This window comes from Candoia aspera, chromosome 7 (assembly GCF_035149785.1).
Source record: "Candoia aspera isolate rCanAsp1 chromosome 7, rCanAsp1.hap2, whole genome shotgun sequence".
Lineage (NCBI taxonomy): Eukaryota > Metazoa > Chordata > Lepidosauria > Squamata > Boidae > Candoia > Candoia aspera.
The window spans coordinates 47,885,562-47,907,775 of record NC_086159.1 but is presented as its reverse complement, the minus strand read 5'-3'; the positions used below and the strand labels follow the sequence as shown (position 1 = coordinate 47,907,775).

Genomic DNA, 22,214 nt, shown 5'->3' with positions numbered 1-22,214 from the left:
TTGCCTCTATAAGAATGAATGCTTCAGAGTCAGTGTGATGTTGTGGTTAAGGTTGTAGGGACAGGTAGGATTGGGGAGTCCTAGGTTCTAGCCCTCGCTTAGGCATGAAGCCTAGCTGGGTCACTGTGGGCCAGGCACTCCCTTTCTGCCATAATCAGTGTCAGGCTCTGTAGCAAACTGGCTGACAACAAAAGCTCCTGCTGAATCTTGCTTTCAAAAAGCTTCCCTGTAAGAACTAGGGGAGTGCAGTGCAAAATAAGCAATCCTGCAACTAAGTGGGACAAACATTAAGAACAGCAACAGCATGCTTAGGAGCGAAATAAATTAATGGCATTAAATGCAGATAATATAGGGCAGAATGATATAAGTAGTCATTTTGATAGTGTCTCTTCAGAAAACTTTAATGAAGATATAAATAAGAACTTACTTACCTTATATCTTAAACTGGGGTTCTTTGGTAACCTCTATTGCCACTCTTTGTCCCAGTAACATAATGCACAGTCTTCAAGTTGTGTCTGCTTCTTACTTTATTAAGAGCTTGTATTATAACATTCTAACCTAATGCTACAGAAACTTAACTGATCTATATTTATGCTTGATGTTAGGTTTATTGGATTGTATTTCCATCCACCTTGTGATCTGTTTTCATCTAAACATTAAATAAAATTACTGTAGCAATTTATGCACTGATGCATTTTATTTTATTTTTCTTATAGGCAGTGACAGGGGTTGTATGTTATGCCTGCAGAGTTGCCAGAGCTTTACTGCTTTATCAAGAACTCATGCGAAAAGGAATCAGATGGCTAATGTAAGTGATGCTGTTGATCAAACTTTGCTCATTGTCATTCCCACAGATAACAGTTCTGACCCTGGATAATAAGTAAGAGTTGGAGGTATGGGAAAACTCCATTGGAGTTGGGCAGTTAATAAATTCAAATAAATAAAATAAATGAATAGATAAATATTCAGTATGTGCTTTTTAATGTCTACCTGGAACCGCTGGGTGAAGTCAGTAGGCCCAGTTCAAAATGCTCATTTTAACTGTTAAAGCCTATATGCTGTGGTGCCCATATACCTGCAAGATGGTCTTTTCTGACCCAGAATTAGCCTGCTCTGTGCATTTATTCATCCCAAAAGTGGATGTTTCGGATCCCTACCCAACCAGAGTTTAAGGGAATGGGGACCCACGTTACTCTCTTAGATAAAGGGAGCCCTCACCTTGCATAAATTTTGCAAAGCTGTGAAAACTCTATTCTGATATTCTTTGGGGTTTGACAGTGGTTCTGAGTTGCTTCTAAGTTTCTAAGTGTTATTGTATTTGATTATATTTCATGATTATATAATCAGCTGAGTCATGACCATTTAGGGAGATATAGAAATATTGTAATAAAGAAATATGTGCACTATTCATCCAGTTGTAAGCAAACATGTACAATAATTGGATGATACTACTTCATGCGAAGTAGATGGTATTTATATGAGTTAAGTTTTCCTGTTCATCAAAGGAAACAAATGAATCAAGTGCCTGCTAAAAATGATACCAAATTTCGTATGTTTATAAAGCATATAGGTGAAACATTTAAGACTTAGCATGTTTCTCTCAACCTGCTGTAAGTCATAGGTTCAAAGCAACATGAATTCTTTTTTCTATTATCGATGAGAAAGATGAAGGGCAAGTAAAATTGTTCAGTCAGGAGGCCTCATTCAAGGTGTCTAAAGGAATTTTAAGTGATGGTTCCCCAAGAAACAGCTTCCTCTTTAGGTTGATGCAGCATTGAAGAAGGGGCTTCTTTGATAACTTCTGGGTGGGTGCATAAAGGAAGAGATTTTGGATTTTGGCTCCATCCACTGTGGATATGCAGTCTTGAACATCCTTCTCCATAACCGAGGTAGCCTTCAAAATTAAAAAAGACTCCTCACCCCCAATTTGTACTAAAAGTGAATTGAAATTAGGCAAGTCAAAAATAAATATCTTTTCACATTTCTATTTTTTGGGGACTGAAAAAGCTGAACGAATGTTCTTTCTGTATAAGCCATGTACATTGTTGTATTTGAACACCAGAGACTGAATATAATGAAGAATATAATGGGTTGAACTGCCATTTTAAAATAAGAACTGTTTTTTGTTATAGTACTATATTGCAGTGTCTCTTCCTCCTCTGGGGACTGATGATAAGCATTTTAATTTTTCTACAAGACCAAGAAAAACTTGCATGATGTTTTCATCTCTATGTGTCTTGTTTCAATTGCTATGTTTTCCAGTGAAATCATCAAAGACGATTACAATGAAACATTTCACAAAAAGATAGAGGTTGTTATCAAGCTGGAATTCTGTAACAGAAATACAGAGAAAGCTATGAAAATGTGAGTATTTTTAGAATAAATTATCTACACTGCGGTCATCTACTTTTCCAGGCAAAAAAACTGGAGTGCTACTCTTAACCACACAAATGCAGTAGAAGCTAATTGATTATGAATGTAGTATCCCAGAATTGTATGGCTGGAATGCTCCATGGAGGCCATCCAGCTCTTGGTTCAATTCAAGAATCCAAAATAAATCATTCTCAAAAGATGTTAGTCCAGCCTCAGCTCAAAAGCAAACACATCTAATGGAAAGCCTGCCATCTCTCTGGATAATTGGATCCACTGTCAGATTGCTATCCCACTATTAAATCATTGAGACTTTTTTTCTGAATGTTCAGTTAGATTCTGCATTCCTGTAATTTAATTCCATTATTCCTTGTCTTACACTCTGGTATGATAGAGAACGGATCTTGACCTTCTGTGTGACATCCATTTAGGTATTTAAAGAATGCTATCATATCCTTTTTGGTCTTCTCAAGTTAAATATGGGCAGCTCCTTCAGTCTCTCAAGGAACTTGAGAGAGTTTCTAGTTCATCCTTGTTGAGAGAGTTTCTAGTTCTTCCTTGTTGCCCTTCTCTGGATGATGACTATTGTTGTTGTTAGCAACATACCATGATGTCCTAGTAAAGGTCTAGGCTAAAAGAAGCCCCATGGAGTGTTTGTCCACAAATAATTTTAAGCAAGGAGGATCTATGAGCATACATGTGAACCTCCAGCCCATCTCCCCAATGTTTGTTCATGCATATGTGTATCTGCAGTGGGTCATAATGCATGGTGTTTATGCAATTACTATGGTGTTCTTTGTGGTAAATCTGTTTTGATCTGATTTCTAATGTAACCTAGTTCATTGAAACAATTATTTTGAGTTGCATTTTGACACAATAGATTATTTTATTTTGTTTTGTTTTACTTTTGTTACAGCCATGTTTACATAATTGTTTCATACTACAAACCCTGGTCATAGTTATTCAGATTGAAATCAGAGTATTTGGAAGAAACAAGATTGACTGCTCACATAATTTAAGGAAAAGCTTTGAAGCTAAACAACATTCTTGTAACATGATCATCACATGGAATCCAGCCATTTATCTCATACTTGTTTATGTTTTGGAAGCTTTGTAAACCAGGGAAACCTGAGCAGAGAAGAGCAGAATAGATCACGTGGCAGATATTATTTCAGTCACACAATGATTAATCTGCTAGCATAAAAAGTTGAACCAGTGTTCTGCTGTTTATGTCTACTGGAATTTATCCACAGATTTTTTAATTACCTAATTAGAGCCACATATCAGTAGAGAAAGACTTTTTAAATAATACTAGCAAGTACATATATGTCTTGTACTTAAAAGTAAGTTTCCAGTTGGATCCAGAATAATGTTATTCAAGAATGTTACATTTTTTAAAAAAATGATTATAATAAAATTATAAACCATTGGTCATTCATTTTGTGTTTGTCTTCTCTTTCTGTGAACAGATATCAAAGTCTGGCACCATCAGAAGTGGATGAAATTTCAGACATACACTCAAAACTGTTACTGGTAAAACTTAATATTACAATATTGTAGCACTCAGTAGTGTTCCACATTTCAGGTGTATTGAAATTTACTTGCAAAGGAAATGTTTTTGACTATTTAATCAGTTTATTAAAACTGTTTACAGACATTTGTATTTTTCTTGGGGATAGCAATAATAATGTATTATTTATTGCTCTTATGCAAATTTCAAATGTCTAATTTTAATATAAGGAATACGTGGAAAATATCCATATATGTGGATATCTATGCATACCTTGCATAGATGTTCACATATAGAGAAAATTAAAAAATGTGAAACAGCTCTTGATGTCATATGAATTTTCATTATCTCTAAATCTACAGAATCTATTACTATTATCTAATATCATTCAGTTAGTGTAATCTAGTATTGCAAGTATTATAGCATGGTTTAATTTATGACTCCTTAAGTCATATCACTTTTTGAAATTACAATTTTTACAGCTCCTTTTTTTTATGCTTATAATTTATTGCATACTTATAACATCTATATTGACTCCCAAAGCACATACAGATTGCCCTACAAACAAAATGTATAACACTAAAAATATAGTAGCAATGCAGGAAAATTAACCAGATATAAATATTTACAATTAACACATAGTAGACACAGATTCTTAGATACCATAGAAATTCTTTTCTCCAGTGAAATTATTTTTGAAGTATTTTGACTTCTAAAATAGGTTATTTAGTTTTTAAAAGACAGAGTTGTGTGGCTAGCTTCTGGCAGTAGTCCTATTTTCAGTTTTTTCTAGTTCCTGGGATTTCTTGGTGTACAGGCTGCAAATTATAGTTCTTTGTTAAGTTGTAGAAGAACCATATTTTGTTGGTTGATATATATATATATACATACATACATACATATATATATGTGTATATATATATATATATATATATTGTTGAATTTGTTGTATTTTTGTAGCTTTCTAGTTCTCAGGGAACAATAGAGACCAGTCTTCAAGATATCAAAAACAAACTTTCTCCTAGTGGCTTACTGTCTGACAGCTGGACCAACCAGGATGGTACACATCCAAAAGATAGAAAGTAAGAAGAGTTCATACTGAATTTTTAATCTGTTATTTAAGCTTTTAAACCCTGGCAGAGCAGCACTTCCAAATAGAAAGCAAAATGGTACTTTGGAAGGTACAAGGAAACAAGTTTGAAGCTTCTTAAAGGAGCTGTATCTTTTCCTGGGATTGTGTAGCTACTCTCCACAGCTGCTGTATGTTTCTGGGAAAATAAACGTTTGGTTTAAGTTGCAGACAGGTGCTGCATTCATGCCCCAGGAGCTTAAAGTCATACTTTGACTTTGAATAAGAAGCACTGCACAACAGCATTTATCTTTATATCTTTATGCTGTTCTGTTTTCTTCTAGTCCAGAAAGGCTGCAAGTCCTTCTGAGTTCCATAACAGACATTTATTATCAATTCAAAAAAGACAAAGCAGAAAGAAGTAAGTATGTTTAAACAGTTTTTGTTTTTAGTTTAGTTTCAGCTATTTACAAAACATTCTTAAATCTCTGGGTTGACTTGATGAGCAGAAATTCCAAAAGCAATGAGAAAAGTTTTTTTTAAGCATTGAAGTAGAAAAAGTACAATTCTAATAAAGAAGGCTATTGAGAATACCATGGATAGTCAGGAAAACAAATGGTCATAGAACAAATTGATCCAGAGACCTCACTTGAAGCATAAATGAGCAGGCTCAAACTATTATATTTGGGGCAGATTATGGAAGACCCTGTCTCTTGAGGAGTCCATAATGCTAGGAAAGGGGTGAAGGAAAGAGAAGAGGACGATCACCAGCAAAGTGGATGGATTTAGATTATAACAGCAGTGAATGCACCATTGAGAGTCCTAAAAGTCCAAGTTGAGGACAGATCATCTTGGAAAAAGTCTGCCTAGGTAATCACTAAGAGTTGACACCAACTTGCTGGCACTTAATCACTATATTAGTAAGGAGAGTTTAATTGCTTGAAAAAGATTACTTGGCTACCCAATCTGATTTAAGTGGTTTCTTCTTTAGGACTTCCTTATAATGAAGAACAAATTCACAAATTTGACAAGTAAGTCCATTTTATAAGGATTTTATGTTTGCAGTGTATTGTACTTTCTTTGTTTCCTGTCTTCAACAATGTAATTGAGGGATGTAAGTTCTGTGAAGCTAGGGATGAGGTGGCAGGTGGCTGCTTTGGCTTGCTCTGTGTACTGTTCCATATGCTGTATTCCTTTACTGAACAGTCTTTTAGGCTGTACCTGTATAAAATACACAACATATATAAGCAATGTGCATGTCTGTTGATGTATGCAGAGACTGGAATGGGTCTTCTGTACTATACAAATCTAGGACTCATAATTACAGACTTTTAGAAAAAATGATGGCAAAAAATACAAATCAGACATTGAAGAACAAACTGGTTGTTCTGCAACTCTGTAGGTGTAGAAATCCTCATGTGCATCAAGATTTATTAAATGCTAAATTGTTAATAAACTTAAACAAAAGGATTAAGAATTGTATAACTGGAAAATAAGCACCTAACATTTTAGAACATCCAACCAAACAGGAAGCGGATTAAAAAGTTCTTTAAAGCTTTTTGTTTGTTTGCATTTTAGGGCAGGTACCATGCACATCCTTCTTCATTTATTTGTTATTTATACTTTATGTATAATTGAGAAGGGCGTGATCTATCAATCTTGAAGGTTACAGTAGTATACATAGTACAGTAAAAAGGTAAAGGTTTCCCTTGACGTAAAGTCCAGTCGTGTCCGACTCTAGGGGGCGGTGCTCATCTCCGTTTCTAAGCCTTGGAGCCGGCGTTGTCCCTAAGGACCCGTCCGTGGTCATGTGGCCGGCATGACTCACGGAACGCCGTTACCTTCCCCCGAAGCGGTACCAATTAATCTACTCACATTTGCATGTTTTCGAACTGCTTGGTGTGCAGGAGCTGGGACGAGCAACGGGAGCTCACCCCGCCGCGCGGTTTCGAACCGCCGACCTTCCGATCGGCAGCTCAGCGGTTTAACCCGCAGCGCCACCGCGTCCCTTATACATAGTACAGTAGTTACATAGTAAAGAAGCAATTTAGAGCCAACCCATTACGATGAATCCATTCAAAATAAAGCATACTACTATAATTTGCATCAAGGTTGAGTTATCATGAAAAGAACAGAATATACAAGATACTAAAATATGTTACTTGACTACATCCCCCGATGTGTTCTCTCTCTCGCGCTCGCTCTCTACACACACACACACACACGAAAGGCTTATTGTTGAAATGTTTCCTTTTTCCTGAACGTTAGCTACATCCCTGTTCTATAGGTTTTTAAACTCCCAAGTAAGTTGGGAGAATTCAGTACCTTGAAGTGTTCTGATTCTTATTTTTTTTTGTGTTACAGGCAGAAGCTGTTTTTGCATGCCTCAAAAGCCATGACTCTGTTCAAGGAAGAATGTGTCAGCAAATATGAAACTTTCTTAGACAAGGCAGAGGATTGGATGAGGCAAGTTGCTCCTTTTTTGAGTAGCATTTAACATTATTATAGCAGCACATATTAACAGAAGCATTATATAAATTGTATTTCTTTCCAGAAAGATGCTCCTTCTAAGGAAACAATTACTAGCTCTTAGAAAACTATGTTTTGATATTGAAGAAGAGGTGTCCAAATACCAAGACTATGTAAATGAGGTGAAGTTCTTAATTATTCTATATTAATAGAGAGTACAATGATATGTATGTCACATGCCTCTTCCACTGCACCTTGAGCTTTTATTGTATGCATAACAGACTCCAATACTGCCTTGATAACTTCACTCACCTTTTGTTATAAGAAATGTTAAAGCAAAGAAACAATTTGCAGTGTTTTAATATGGAAAAATTGCCCCAGTCATTACTACACTGCATTTCCATAATGTAATCTGGTGGATGAACAATTTGCTTGGAGACCCCTGTAACATGTGATTGGGATCATCACTCGTTTTAATGGGGTATGTAAAAAATAGTAATAATCAGATCAAATTAATGAGCATCCAGTGATAACACCAGGGTGGAATACCAATTTATATCCAGTGATTATTTATGGGAAATATATGGTCGTAATATGTTGGTTTTGTAATTTACATGGATTGATGCATTCATTGCAGTTACAAGAAACTTTGCCCCAAAAGATGTTTGCTTCTTCCGGTGGGATCAAACATACAATTAATCCAGTTTATCCAAGTTCAAACACCTTGGTGGAAATGACTCTTGGGTAAGAATTTTTACTTGAGCAAATAGGAAACTTTATGCTTTCTTCATAATTATGCTAAAACTTAAACTGGTTGATCTCACCAATTTCAGATACTCTATGTCAGGAAAGTCTGTTCACTAACTTAATTTGTGACCTATTATAGTTACCAGATTAATTTGCATTGCAGAAAGAGAAGTTGGGCTGCTTTAGATATCTGGATTTTTTCCCCCTGCAGTTGGCAGAGAATTGCACATATACTCCCTGTTCAAATCTGTCATCTTGCAGGAGAACAAAATTATTAAATAGTCACCTAGCCCTACCCATAGCCACATTTTAATAGTAACATTCAGCTGAATAATGGTTCATAGTTTATGGTTCCAAAAAAACCCCAAACCAACCCCACCATTCTACATGTGCATTTATTTCTTTCATATCTGCTTTTCCTAAGTCACTTCTATTACGATGTTCAATTAATAATACCAGAAAGAATTCTATCATTTTAACATGGATTTATTTATTTGTTTATTTGTTTATTTATAGTATGAAGAAACTGAAAGAAGAAATGGAGGGTGTTGTTAAAGAATTAGCTGAAAATAATCATCTTTTAGAAAGGTCAGTGGGTATATCAATACACTTTATTTAGAATGTAGCATACCAAGTGGCTTCATTGAGCAAGCCACAAATTATACAGCTTCTGAAAATGTCTTGTGCATGTGTTGAACTTTTTGCATCTGTATATAAATTGCTCTGCAGAATCAGTATTTCAAATGATAGCCCTGTACTGCAGATGCATTTTTACAACTATTGGGTGATAATTTGAATCTTTTCCATGTAAAAATCATCCCAGTGGGGGAAAAGACAGGTAATTTACTTCTGCACTCCTGTGTTAACACCATATAGTAGTGATTCTCATACATTTAGCTGCATGATGGAAGAGGCTTACTTTTGTTCTTTTTCAGAAAGCGTATTGTTTTTTAGATACGTTTTTAGAAATTCAGATTAAAAAGTTCAACGGTTTGCATAGATTTATTTATTTGTTTGTTTGTTTGTTTGATTTCTATAGCCGCCCATCTCAGCGAGTGACTCTGGGCGGCTTACAACAATAAAACTATAAAACAATTAAAACAATTACAATTAAAACAGTTCAAATATAAAATAAATACGAAATAAATATACATGGCTGCCAAGTGAGCAATGCATGTGTCCTAACAGTGCATGTGTCCTAACAGTGAGACACACACTGAGACGAGGAGTAGTTCTCTAGTGTTTATTACTGCTACATAAACAGAATCCTAACAAATTGAATAAGCGTGGGAAAAACCCAGACATATAAACCCCAAAAGCTAATGCGGGCCTGATCTGTGTCTCTTTGAATAGCTGCTTAATTCCTCAGTACTACGCATGCGCTTTCCACCCTGGATGGGAGCCCCTTCCTGCTCACCATCATTACTCATGACAGCATGGATGTTAATACAGCCAAGAGACGGGACCATCCACACGCTCAAGGCCCCAGGCCTGGGCACAAAGCCAGGTCTTAACGGCCTTATGAAAGGCCAACAGGGTCGTGGACATCCTAATTTCTGGAGGGAGGATTTTCCAGAGGGCAAGCTCTATGAAACAGAATGCACGCTTTCTAGTTCCCGCCAACCGACACTCCCTGGTTGACAGGACCCAGAGCATACCCAACCTACTAGATAGAATTGGACGGGGAGAAACAACTGAGTGAAGGCGGTCCCTTAGGTAACCCGGCCCCGAGCCATGAAGGGCTTTAAAGGTGACAACCAGCACCTTGAATTGCACCCAGAAGCACACCGGCAACCAATGCAGTTCATGTAGTAATGCTGTTACATGTGTCGAGTACCCAACACCATTTACCAGTTGAAGCTTCCAAATGCTCTTCAAGGGCAGCCCCATGTAGAGCACATTACAGTAGTCCAGACGGGAGGTCACGAGGGTGTGAGTGACTGAGCAAAGCCTCTCGGTCTAGGAATGGGCGCAGATGGATTGCTTTTGTAACAGCTAGTGAATACCTAACTATGACAGTATTTGGTCTCTGTGGATTCTTTAAATGCAAGTCATGAAGATCTTTTGATTGTTAGGTTTTCCAGCAAACAAAACTGGTGTTCCCAGTCCATTTGTTCATTCCTGAAACAGATCAGCTAATTTGATACTATTTCAGAATTAGGTAGCTTGAAGCTTTCATGCACATCTCAGTTCCTTTCAGTGGAGCTTATATAAAAAGCAAAACAAAACACGTGATTTCTACATAGACATGCACTTGGCATTATAAAGGCAAATAATAAAGGAAAATTATTTCATTACTGCAGGTCCTGTGTTTATAACTTAATCACACAATAATGGAGTTTTTCTTGTAATTCTTACACTATGGTAATTCTTTGAAAGGACAGAATTATAAATAGATTCAAAGCCAAGAGAAAACTCACTCATCTCCTTATAAAAGCTTGATTTATCAATTTATACCCAGTTTTTATAAATTTTATAAATACAGATTTAACAATTAATTAATGAATTAATCTGCTATTTTCTGTATTATTTATTGTGGTAAGATTATTTCACAGTGTGGCTTTCTTCGAGACATGAATAGCCCAAAACCATCCTTGAAGACACGAAGAAACCACAGCTAGTTTCATTATTTGCTAGGGGAAAAAAAAACACTGCTACAATGGTGGCAGTGGTCTTTAGCTGTGTCTGTAATTAGCCATACCACACTATAGCATACATCCACAGAACTGTGAAGTCATATTTCAAGGGAATTATCTGAATGGAATACAGAACCACCTGGGGAGAGAGTGCCTGTGGGAAAAGACTCTTAGAAATTTGGAGTTTCCCCACATGCTGGAGTGAATGTTGTGTTTGACCAGAGTAGGAGTATTTCTGCATGACATTCGGAGTAGTTTTCTTCTACAGGTAGCTCAATAGATATGCAAAGAAACAGTGGGTTGAATTAAGTGGGCTTGTAGCCCCAGGAGAGGAAACCTGAGGTTCTCCAAAGTTGCAGTTCTTGTAATCTGCGGCCATTACCCATAACCATTGCTGTGTCCGTTAGGTCTTACCAGAATTGTAATCCAAAATACCTGGAAGACACTAGATTGCCTACAAGGCTCTACAGGCTTATTTGGTACCAGCAGGTGTTATTTATTTATTTATTTATTTGCATTCACATTAGGCTATGCTATAATATTTAGCATAGTGTTACCTGTTAGTAACTGAACTGTTTTTTATTTAGGTTTGGTGCTTTGACAATGGATGGTGGCCCACGAAATGTAGATTGTATGTAGCTATATATTTACCATCATACGCTTTATTGTCTTTGCACAGCAAGAACATTTATATGCAAAAAGAATATTCTGTATTTGCATTTCCCTCGGTATTTAACAAAAATGTGTAAATATGTATATACTGTAAATATGTAGACTTTCTGTTTTGGTAATGTTTAAAGTAGTCTTAACATTTTCCATAACATCAAGAATTTCCCTGTAAAAATGTCCATAGCTGCATATTGTGGTGAGCACACTGATATAATTTCAAAAGTTCTTGCTTTGTTTTTGTAAGAATTCCTGGAAAAATTGTGGCCTTTTGAACTATTCTGTTCTTTGAAAAGTGATGTGGGTTTCCTTTAAATCACCTTAATAATGAATATCTCAGTAATGATAATCTAGAATTGCCCATTTGATTGGGAATAGATATTTGTCACCAGTGACAGAAATATTTTTGGATTTTTAAATCATGCCAATGTTGATTGTGTTGATACTTTATTAAAATTATAATTTTCCTAATTGGCCCTTAGAGCTAAATTCAGCCTTCATTTGCTAAATTACAAGTGAACTACAAAATTGTAACCTTTTTAAACTATTTTCTTTAAGACAACACTGTGTTTCAAATTCAGCGAATCGTGTTAATCTTCATTGTTAAGATGTTTGTGTTTTTAAATATAATTTTAAAACCTAACCCTAACATTAAACCATGCAAATTCATAATAAACAACTTTGGTACAGAGCATGTATTGATTTTAGTAATTCACACATTCTAATAAAATAGTAGAACATTGTTTCCTTTTTATTAAAGTAATATTAAAATGTTTGACCATCTTAAAACAGTTACAGAAGTTTGTAAAAATATGTTTATGCAGTTGCCCAATATACAGAGTTGAATCCAGATGGCACGCTTAGCCATGCTTACAACTAATCCACTAGAACTACTGGGAGTTTAATCTATAGTTTAATCAACTACAGAATCAACGACAGATTCAGCTCCTACAAGAGTTTAATCAGCTCTTGTAGGAGTTGATTCTGACTAGGTCTGAACCCAGCCCACAATAACGTTCGAAGTTTCATTCCCAGTGCTTAATACCTGCAGACCTACTAAACCACAGTAATGACATCCTGTTGACTTCAGTGATAACTTGTTTTCCTGCTTTTCAGGGAAACAAAACTGGTGTTCCCAGTCCATTTGTCCGGGATCATTCCTGGAACAGATCAGCTAATTTGATACTATTTCAGAATTAGGTAGCTTGAAGCTTTCATGCACATCTCAGTTCCTTTCAGTGGAGCTTATATAAAAAGCAAAACAAAACACCTGATATCTACATAGACATGCACTTGGCATTATAAAGGCAAATAATAAAGGAAAATTATTTCATTACTGCAGATCCTGTGTTTATAACTTAATCACACAATAATGGAGTTTTTCTTGTAATTCTTCCATTTTTAGCAGATTGAATACAGATGTGGTAACATTTTTCTTCTTGTTGATATTTCCAAAATGTCCCTTTATGAAAAGCACAGGCAAATAATCTATAATGAGCAAAACTGCAATTTTGTACATGAATGTGTAGAGCTGGCCTGGCTTGGAAGGATCAGTCAAACTCCAGTAGTAAGTCTATGCAATGTTATTGCTTTGCTGTACATAAATGTCTAGTGAGACTTATTGATAGCTATTGTAATGTAGTTATTTTTGGAATAACTGTGTTCTTTGACAATCATTATTTTGCATAATTGCTTTTACATAGAACATATATATTTACAGAAATAGGAAATATATTTTCTTTATTTCACTTAATAGTATGAAGTAACATACTTAATATACTGTGGATACACAACAATTTTATTAGTGTCGTACAGCTCCCTATTATTATATTTTTATCCTGCTTTCCTCTCTCTCTCTCTCTCTCTCTCAGCAGCAAACATACCTAATACTCCTGCCTCCTTTTTGCCCCACAACCACTACCCTGTCAGGTAGGTTGGACTGAGAGAGTGAGACTGCCCCAAAGTCACCAAGCTGACTTTCATGCCTAAGGAAGACCTAGATCTCAGTCTCCTGGTTTCTAGGCCAGCACCTTAACCACTACACCAAGCTGCTCCTTACAAAGTATTTAATATTTTTATTATATTTTGTGAGAGCCAGTTTGGTGTAGTGTTTAAGGCATCAGGCTAGAAACTGGGAGACTGTGAATTCTAGTCCCGCCTTAGGCACAAAGCCAGCTGGGTGACCTTGAGCCAGTCACTTTCTCTCAGCCGTAGGAAGAAGGCAATGACAAACCACTTCCAAAAAATCTTGCCAAGAAAACTGCAGAGACTTGTCCAGCCATGCTCCGAGAATTGGACACTATTGAACAGATTTTAAAGAGTTATATTTTAATGTTCATTGTTCTTAATTCCATCAATAACGGTTCTGGGGTTTATTATTTTAGTGTACTAAAATTAGGGAAGTAAAAAATCTCTCTTCACATTTCTGTTTTCTTCAAATTGAAAAAGTTGAATGTTATTTCTGTGCAAGGCATGTATTTGTATTTCCAGACCAGATACTGAATATAATGACTTAAAATGCAGTTTTAAAATAGGAGCAGTCTTTTGTTATAGTACAATACTGCAGTATTCCCAGTTCCCACTGCACTTATTGTATGTCGTAAAGCATGATATGATTCCTTTGCATAAATACAATACATGCTACCTGATCTGCAGTCTCAGTCTTTAAAAAAATGTAAATGGAATGTTATAATGTATAATTAATGTTAAGGAGCTCACTCAAGTTATTAAATGTAAAGACGAGCAGCTTTAAAATTGCAGTTTACATATACCCTATAGCCCAAAAAGATATAGAGTATGTGCCAAATCTGTGGAATGGTAAACCTTTCATTCAAGAATTTCAAGTGTGTGTAATTTCCTCAGTCAAAATACTTCTTTAATTTCCTACTGCATTACTTGCAGTAACTCCCAGCTGGGGGTGTACTGATCAGTTTTTAATTGTTCTGTTTCTCTTTTCCATGAACTAAACACGTTATGTTAAATTTCCACACCATTCTGCACTTTATTGCAAGAAATTTCATTTTAATTTTAATCACAAGTTATCATATACATATTTCTTGTTGACACATAAAATTGCATTGTGAAATTTGGAGAAGCATGAAACTTAATAGCCATATTCCAGTGTACCCATTAGTGTTCAATGTAATTATGACTGTCAGCTTTGTGTTGCAATGAAATATATTTGAGAGTGAATCATTTTTCGTCACTATCTTTTCTTTCTCCAAAGATATAGGCTGCAATTCTATCTTATCTGTACAAAGTGAAATTAAGAAAACATGCATAGAAGTGTGCTGACAATATCCATTTAATCATTCTGCTGTATCTGCTGCCATAAGCTTTGGCCACAAAGTTGTGCGGGGTTTGGTTGACTAATTATGGCATAGCTGAAAATGTGGAATTTCAGTATGCTTAGTTCATCTGATTTTCTCTGGAACAACAAATGCAATAAATAAATAACGTCCAGAAAAGCCTGACTTAGATATTCCCACTTTCACTATCTGAAATGTAGAGAAGAGGGCATCTCCCTTTTTTAGACAATTCATGTGATGTAGAAACAGCTATAATGTAATACTGCAACTGGGAGCTGTCTACTCTGCAGATACTGTAAAGGGTATGTCCCGTTGCACCCAATTTGTAATTTGAGTACCGTTCCCTCCCCTGTGGATTAAAAACTTTCCTCTCCTATAGCCTCGCGCAAAGGTAACCCCCCATGAAGGAGGTGAGATACCCAGAGTGCCAGGTATCAAGGAAGCAGCAACCTGAAGAACGGCATTTAAATCCGAAAATAAAATGGCCTAATTTTCGGTCCTTCCACCCTGAGTTTTCTTCTCGAGTGGGACCGTGACTGGCAAAGGGTCCTCGGGGGATACCGGGAAGGGGCTCTTGAGCCGGTCGATGGCGAAGTTCCGCGCAAGAGGCGCCTTGGGGCTGTTTCAAGAGCGGGAGGAAGGGCGACCATTCCGGGCCACCTGAAATCGCTCAGCCTGGATCCAGCATGGCGGGGACTGCGGCGAGGAAAACGCCGCCCGCCCACCTCGGCAGGGTCCCGAGGCCAAGAGGCGAGATGAAAGAGCCGCGGGCCCTAGCCCCCCGCGGGCCTTGGGAGCGCCTCGTGCTCCCTTAGGAGCCGCTGCTGCCTTTGCAGCTCGGTCGCCGACGACGGGCAGAGCTCCGACTCCGTCACGGTCGTGCTGTTTTTGATTCCCAGCAAGTGCGCTCGCCCCAGCTGAGGCAGCCGCACCGATTCAGCCTTGCGGAAGGGCTGCGGACGTGGTGCGTCCTCCGCTGCCGCTACACCTGCTCGGCGAGATACCGCTGCGTGGGTGAGTCAGCGCGGCCGCCCGCCCCCTTTCTCTCCGCAGACTAGCTCCCGTTTCCCTCCGCTTTGCCCAGGCCTGCCTCTCCTCCGCGCTTGCCCTCTATTTCTGGAGGGCGTCGCAGCTATCCGGATACAAAGGCTGCTCACCTGGTTCTAAGCCCGTGAGGTAGGACGGATGACCATTAGGCCGCGCTCCAGTCCTATACCTGTCCATTCAGACGTTTGAGTTCAGTGGAATTTATTTTCGGAATAGGATGGTGGCCTGTATAAATAGGCATTTCGGTTTCATTTATTAATTAGCTGACACGTGGGGCAAATACATCTTACTTTTTAGCCACGTGAAACGAACACCACCCCTGTGTTACAAGTTCTGAAATGCCCCTCTTTTTCTTTGCCATTCCTTTCCTAACTTGACTAGGGTTTCCATTTATTTCTTCACTGCCATTTTTTCTACTATATCTTCTGTTGCATAATTAGTCAGTTAAATTAATCTATCTAAAACTAATTAAACTGCTTCCACACACATTGGAACAGTAGATACTTTATGAATACTTTCTAAGCAGCAAACAATCCTATCGGTGGTGGGACAAAGAGCATCTCATTCATTTCCTTTTTCCTCCAAGTATGGGATGTGTTTCTAAGGTAATTTATACTCTGTATGTGTATTTAAAATAAATACTCTTTGTATCTAAAATGAAGTGTAATTTTAGTTTCAGAGTCTGAAAATTTAATGAATAGATAAATATTAATTGCCCAAATAAGACCAGATGATTCATTCCTTAGCATTTCTTTAATCAGGTGGCAAATTTTCATGCTGTCACACAGTAGCATTTCCTGCCTCCCCCCAAGCCATGATTTCAGGCTAGCATATGTTGCTTGCTATATAGTCTGAGTCCATTTTATTTGCAACTATCATTGCCCATCTTTTCAAAGTGACTTATTTCCCTGCAAATCTGCTTAACTCTCTAGCTTTGTTAGTATTTGTTAAATTGTGCAAATGGGAACTTGCAGTGTTTTCTATTCTGGGCAAGAGGCCTGCCGCTCTTCAGAACTTAATAGTCAAAAAATGGGAACTTCCTAATGCTGTAGAAGATTTTGTGGCTTTTCCTTTCTCCCACCCACCTCCACCAACCCTCCCTAGTTGAGCTGGGATTAAGGCTGTCTGACAATGATGTATTTGCATGGGGTGACATGGGGAGATGGTTCTCACACACTAAAAGAGGGAAATCCCTTTTCCTTTCTCTATTGTAATGTTTATATAGTGCAGAGAGGAGATTATTTATTTATTTATTTTAAATCATGGCATAGATACCATCATAATTCTCCCTCCCCATGCAAACAATACAATGGAAGGAAAAAGTTAAGACTTGCAGAATTTGCTTTTTTAAAAAACTTGAAACTCAGGCTCCACTGATGCAGATTTATTTCTTATTTTTGAACACCAGAATTCACAATCCTTCAGTATAAAAACCTGTTCCAAATCTTCTTCACCACTACTTTGCTCCTCAAAAGCAAAGCAGTGGGTGTTTGCATGGTCAGAAGAACCAGTGAGACCCTATGGTGGAGAGCAGGCTTATTACATGAAAATAAACAAGAGCTGAAAGAGAGATGAAGACAGTAAGACTGTAAAGTTCCAGAATGGTGCATAATTGGTTGCAAGAATAAGTGTCATGAGCACTGATGGTGAGCTGGAGGGGGCCCCTATCCAGGGGGAAAACGCATGCGTAGTAGTGAGGAGTCATTCAAAGAGAGACAGAACGGACCTGCCTTGACTTTTGGGGTTTATCTGTATGGGTTTTGTCACGCTTCTTCAGTTTGGTAGGATTTTCTGTCTAATGTAGCAGTAATAAACACTAGAGACTTATTCCTCGTCTCAGCATGGTTCCTGACCGTTAGGACAATAAGAAGCAATAGAAGATTTTACTAGAAAGAACAAGATAATTATGGTATGATTACAAGTAATGACAAGTAGAAGCATTTAGATTACAAATGAGGAAAGCTCGGTTGACATGCCAAGCTTGTGGAGTTATTTATTTATTTCTCAAATTTATATGGCCACCCATCTCACACAAGGTAACTCGGAGCGGCATACAACAATGAGGTAAAAACAATGAATAAAAAAAACTAATGAGTCATTATTTCTCAGCCCTTTAAGTACTGACTCTTGAACTTGTGCTTTCAGCTAACTATTGCTGAAAATACAAAGTAAAAAAGAGACTTGAATGTAATGACAGTGCAGTGCTTAAATTATTACTTGGGAGGGGGGCTCAGAGAAGCATTTTTGGGCCTTTCATGTTTATAACATGACACCTACCAAGATTTCAAAATGGAGAGCCAGTGTTTATCTGTTGCTGATCTTCTGCAGCTCTGGAAGTGGCTTTTCCATTCTGCTTTCTCAACTAAGTTCTGTAACCAAAACGCTCATTTTAGTGAACTAATACAGTTCACGATTTTACTTTCTACATTTATGGGATAAAGGAATGGTGTGGATTATTCTAATCTTCCTGCAAGCAGCATAACAAACAACGTTGGAGAAATATTGATCCAGTATGAGAAGTATAATTAAGACATTTTATGCACTACCGTTTATTTCCATTGTGGACTTTGTGGTGCATCAAAATGAGAATGGCATATGACTTGGTCTCCATCAAGTGACCATCATGATTGACCATGTCTTAGATTCCCTGAAGGGAAAGAATTGTTGTATTCAGTGATTGAATTATCACCCATTCTTTTCCCTGCAGTCTTGGGATCCCTTACAACCTGTCCTTAAAGACTGGCAGGCCCTCTTGAATCACATGGGCGCCTTATTTGTTCTTTTAATTTACAGTATTACTTCCTTGCTGCCTTGTATTCAGTTTTTTCTCTAAACCAGCTCCCAAATAATTGGTGACGTTACTGAAATTTTCCTCTGTAATTGGTTCTTATCATGGTCATTCTTAACTCTGCTAAGGAGTAATGCCAATACTGGCCTAGCTTTCTAAAGCATCTCTTCATTGGTTGAAAGCATCAGGTTTTCAATATGCATTTAAAATAGCTTACCCTCGTGAGGTGTATTTCCCTTGCCTCCTGTACACTTTGTAAAGTTGTAAAAACAATTTGTTTTGATGGGTATTTGAGTATTGGTGGCCTGCCTTTGGAGTGGCTTTTTTGCTTTCTGTTGTACATTTTTGGACTTGTTGCTTTTAGTTTATGTTTTAAGGTTACTGAATGGTATGGATTTTAACCAGAAGGTTGCTATATGCAATAGCAAGCTTTTAATGTTTGTATTGTATTTTACTATGTAAAGTGCCAGTCTTGAGAGGGCACAGTGTACAAATAGTTGTACTGTAATAAATAAAACTATTTAACTGGTGCATTCTGCCCTCAAGTACATTCCATACCACATTACTGATATTTAAATGAAACATTGTATTCTGATTTGGCTAAAGATTTCTGTCACAGAAAAATGAAAAAACTTGCTGTAGTAAAAATCTTAATCCTATAAATGGCAGCTCAAAATGAAACTACCATATAATTGTCTTACAACAAAATAGAGCTTTTTGCTCTATAGTTACTTTTTTGTGCAAATATGTTTGCAACTTTTTATATACCACTACATTCCAAAATGACTCCAAGTGATTTATAGTAAAACAGTACAAAAACAGATCATAATCCCACAAAAAATAAAAAAGGTATACCACAAAACAACCACCATAGGCAAATAATCTCAGTGGTGACCATCATATCTGAGCACAATTTTAATGGCCGTTCTAAATAAGAACAAAATGCTGTTAAAATATTAACCTCCTCTCTAAACAGAAGAGTATATTCCAGAAGAAAGGGGCTACAATGGAGAAATACCATTGGGGGCCTCTGCCCCCCACAATTTCACAAATGGGTACTTTGATCATTCCTTCCAGGGGTGAGTAATGGGGTGGGACAGTTCTAACTGAAAGAGGCAACCCAGGAGATACCTCTGATTGAAGCTATGTAAATCTTTACAGGTTAAATCCAGCACATTGAACTGAATCCAAAAATCTTACTAGAAGCCAATACAGCTCTTAAGACTTGGTGTTATGTGGCAGTGGTAGCTCTCACCCATTTTGCAGTGACTGCAGCTTCCAAGTTGCCTTCAAAGGCTGCACCATACCTATGAAGTGCATTAGAATACCCTAGCCTCAACTAGGAGCTGTCACTAAAGTTCTGCAGTGCTGCTTCTAGCCATGGTCTCCACCTGCAAATCCAGCAGTGGAAGTCCAGGAGAATCCTCAAGTCACAGACGTGCTACTTTGGGAAATGCACCCCTATCCAGAATCAAAACAGGAGCCATAGGGTACCAGATGATTTTGGAATGAACATCATCATTTTGCAAAGGTTCAATTTTAGCTTGTATTTTTCCATCCATGCCCCTACGGTTTCCATACACTGAGTCAAGACTGCCATCTCATCTCCAATTCCAACCAGGATAGCTGTACAGCTAAGTATCACCAGCATACTGATGAACCTTCATTATGAACCAAAGGATGAAATTTCCCATTAGTTCTATGCAGATATTTAAAAAGCAGAGGCAGAACAGCCACTCCTCCCTGCCAGCAACTGGTACCAACCATTCAGGAAAGAGTCACATCACTGTGTTACAGTATCTCCTGCTCCCAGTCCTAAAGAAGCCAGTCAAGAAGGATACAGTGATTGAGTATTGATGTCAACCCTCCAAGGCAGACCAAACTTGGAAACCAAAGTTATGAATGCCAATACTACTTTTGTTACAAGGTTATAGTAACAAAACCTTGCAAGGGTGAATACACTCCCCTTATCTTCATGAGAACTAGGAGAATCCTATCTGAGATGTTTTTTCGAATTACATTTCTGCCCAGACTCAGAATTCTTTTATCAGACATTATCTTGGTTGCAGCAATCCCTCCTGTTCCTCAGGTTATTCCTTCTGCCCATTACAATCAGTCACCACCAAGATTAAAACCTAGTTGAAAAAAATACTTTAAAAATATAAGAGGCCATGATAAAATGAAATTACATAAATCATGTCCAAAACTGTAAGAAGAAGTCAGCCAGCCTCAGCTTCAGCGACATTGTTCCACAGTCCAGGGCCCTCCCCTGATCAAAATCAGCACTTTGAATAATTTTAGCTTGTATCACTAACCAAACGGAGCCATTTGTAGAATCTCAACTGTTTTTGTGGGAAGATCTTGCAGATTTGATTTCAAGGCTGGTGCTCATTTGCTGCAAAGCCAAACCATGGTTGTTATTATGTAGAAACAAGTGTATAATAAACCTAAAGCAGTTTCAGAAGCTAAGGATAAAATTAATATTAGGTTTGGGCTCTGTTTTTTTTTCTAGAATTTGCTATCAAAATATGTATGTAACTGTCACTTATTTCTGATTTTTAGTTTTGATTGGATTATGTTACTTTTAAATGTTCAATTAAATGTCCTCTATATTAACATCATTATCTACCTGATAAAAATATGTTTATGATAGGCTCCTAACATTTGTTGTATTTTTTCTTGACCCAGTGCTTTCTAACCTTGAAAAGCCTTTGCTTCTATAATGCTTTCTTGTTCTTGTATAGTGTTGTACAAACTAGAGAGATTTCTTTCAACAGGATATTTTTCTCTTACACTTAAATGAACACTGAAGAATTGTGACACATCTGGTACACTTGGATATGTTTGCTTTGTTTTCAGGGAACACCGACCTAGGAAAAACTATCTTGATTCAGTTGGCAAAAAATCAGTAAGTTAAAAATACCTGAAAGTGGGGTGTCAAATATTTGACATATTTTACTGTCTCTGAGAGTGAAGCATAAATATTACTGAACAGTTTATACTCTACATTGTGTTAGTCAAATTTTTTACTGTCATTTACCATTTTAGCTACAAACACCTTAGCTCCACAACATCATCAGCATCCTGCATTTAGTCAAGAGAATGTTAACCAGATGAGAAAAGCCAAATAAAACAGAACCAAAATGTCAAAAATGTAAACATTTTTTTCAACTGAATGCAGCCAATTTAAATAAAAATATAACTGAAAATCAAATAATCAAAATATTTATAACCATCACTGTTAAATAAATTCAATCTTCAAAAAGGTGTTTTGTCTATATTTAAGTATGTCATTTAAGAAGACTTACTTTGGTAATATGAAAAGCAACCTTTCTATGTTATTCCATTATTGGATTCTTGGGCCAGCAAATGGAATGTGTTTAAGACTATAGCCTAAGATTGCACATCCAGAAAGCCTAACACATACGTAGAAGAAAATCAGGAATTATAAAAAGAAAGTATTCCTCAGTAAATATAGTAATGTGGTAATGTAGCACAGATGTATATTCTTCACTGAATGGGAAAGAGAGGATTTAGGACTGACAGGTGGTCCTGAGACATACTGTCTGAGGTTCTATTCACAGCTTTGAGGGTTTAAGGCTTT

The 22,214-nt window shown here is 37.2% G+C and overlaps 1 protein-coding gene across 3 annotated transcripts in view; it reads left to right on the top strand.

Annotated features, from left to right (window-relative positions):
* The window catches only part of TBK1 (TANK binding kinase 1), a 30,909-nt gene extending 18,748 nt beyond the window's left edge, over positions 1-12,161 (top strand). For all 3 annotated transcript variants that reach the window (XM_063309253.1, XM_063309251.1, XM_063309252.1), the window contains 11 exons: positions 717-808; positions 2,263-2,364; positions 3,840-3,903; positions 4,841-4,962; positions 5,294-5,370; positions 5,941-5,980; positions 7,314-7,419; positions 7,508-7,600; positions 8,056-8,162; positions 8,682-8,753; positions 11,389-12,161. In XM_063309253.1, coding sequence (XP_063165323.1) covers positions 717-808; positions 2,263-2,364; positions 3,840-3,903; positions 4,841-4,962; positions 5,294-5,370; positions 5,941-5,980; positions 7,314-7,419; positions 7,508-7,600; positions 8,056-8,162; positions 8,682-8,753; positions 11,389-11,440 — 927 coding nt within the window. In that variant the 3' untranslated portion in view covers positions 11,441-12,161. The remainder of the gene's footprint in view (positions 1-716; positions 809-2,262; positions 2,365-3,839; positions 3,904-4,840; positions 4,963-5,293; positions 5,371-5,940; positions 5,981-7,313; positions 7,420-7,507; positions 7,601-8,055; positions 8,163-8,681; positions 8,754-11,388) is intronic.
* The last annotated feature ends 10,053 nt before the right edge of the window (positions 12,162-22,214 follow it).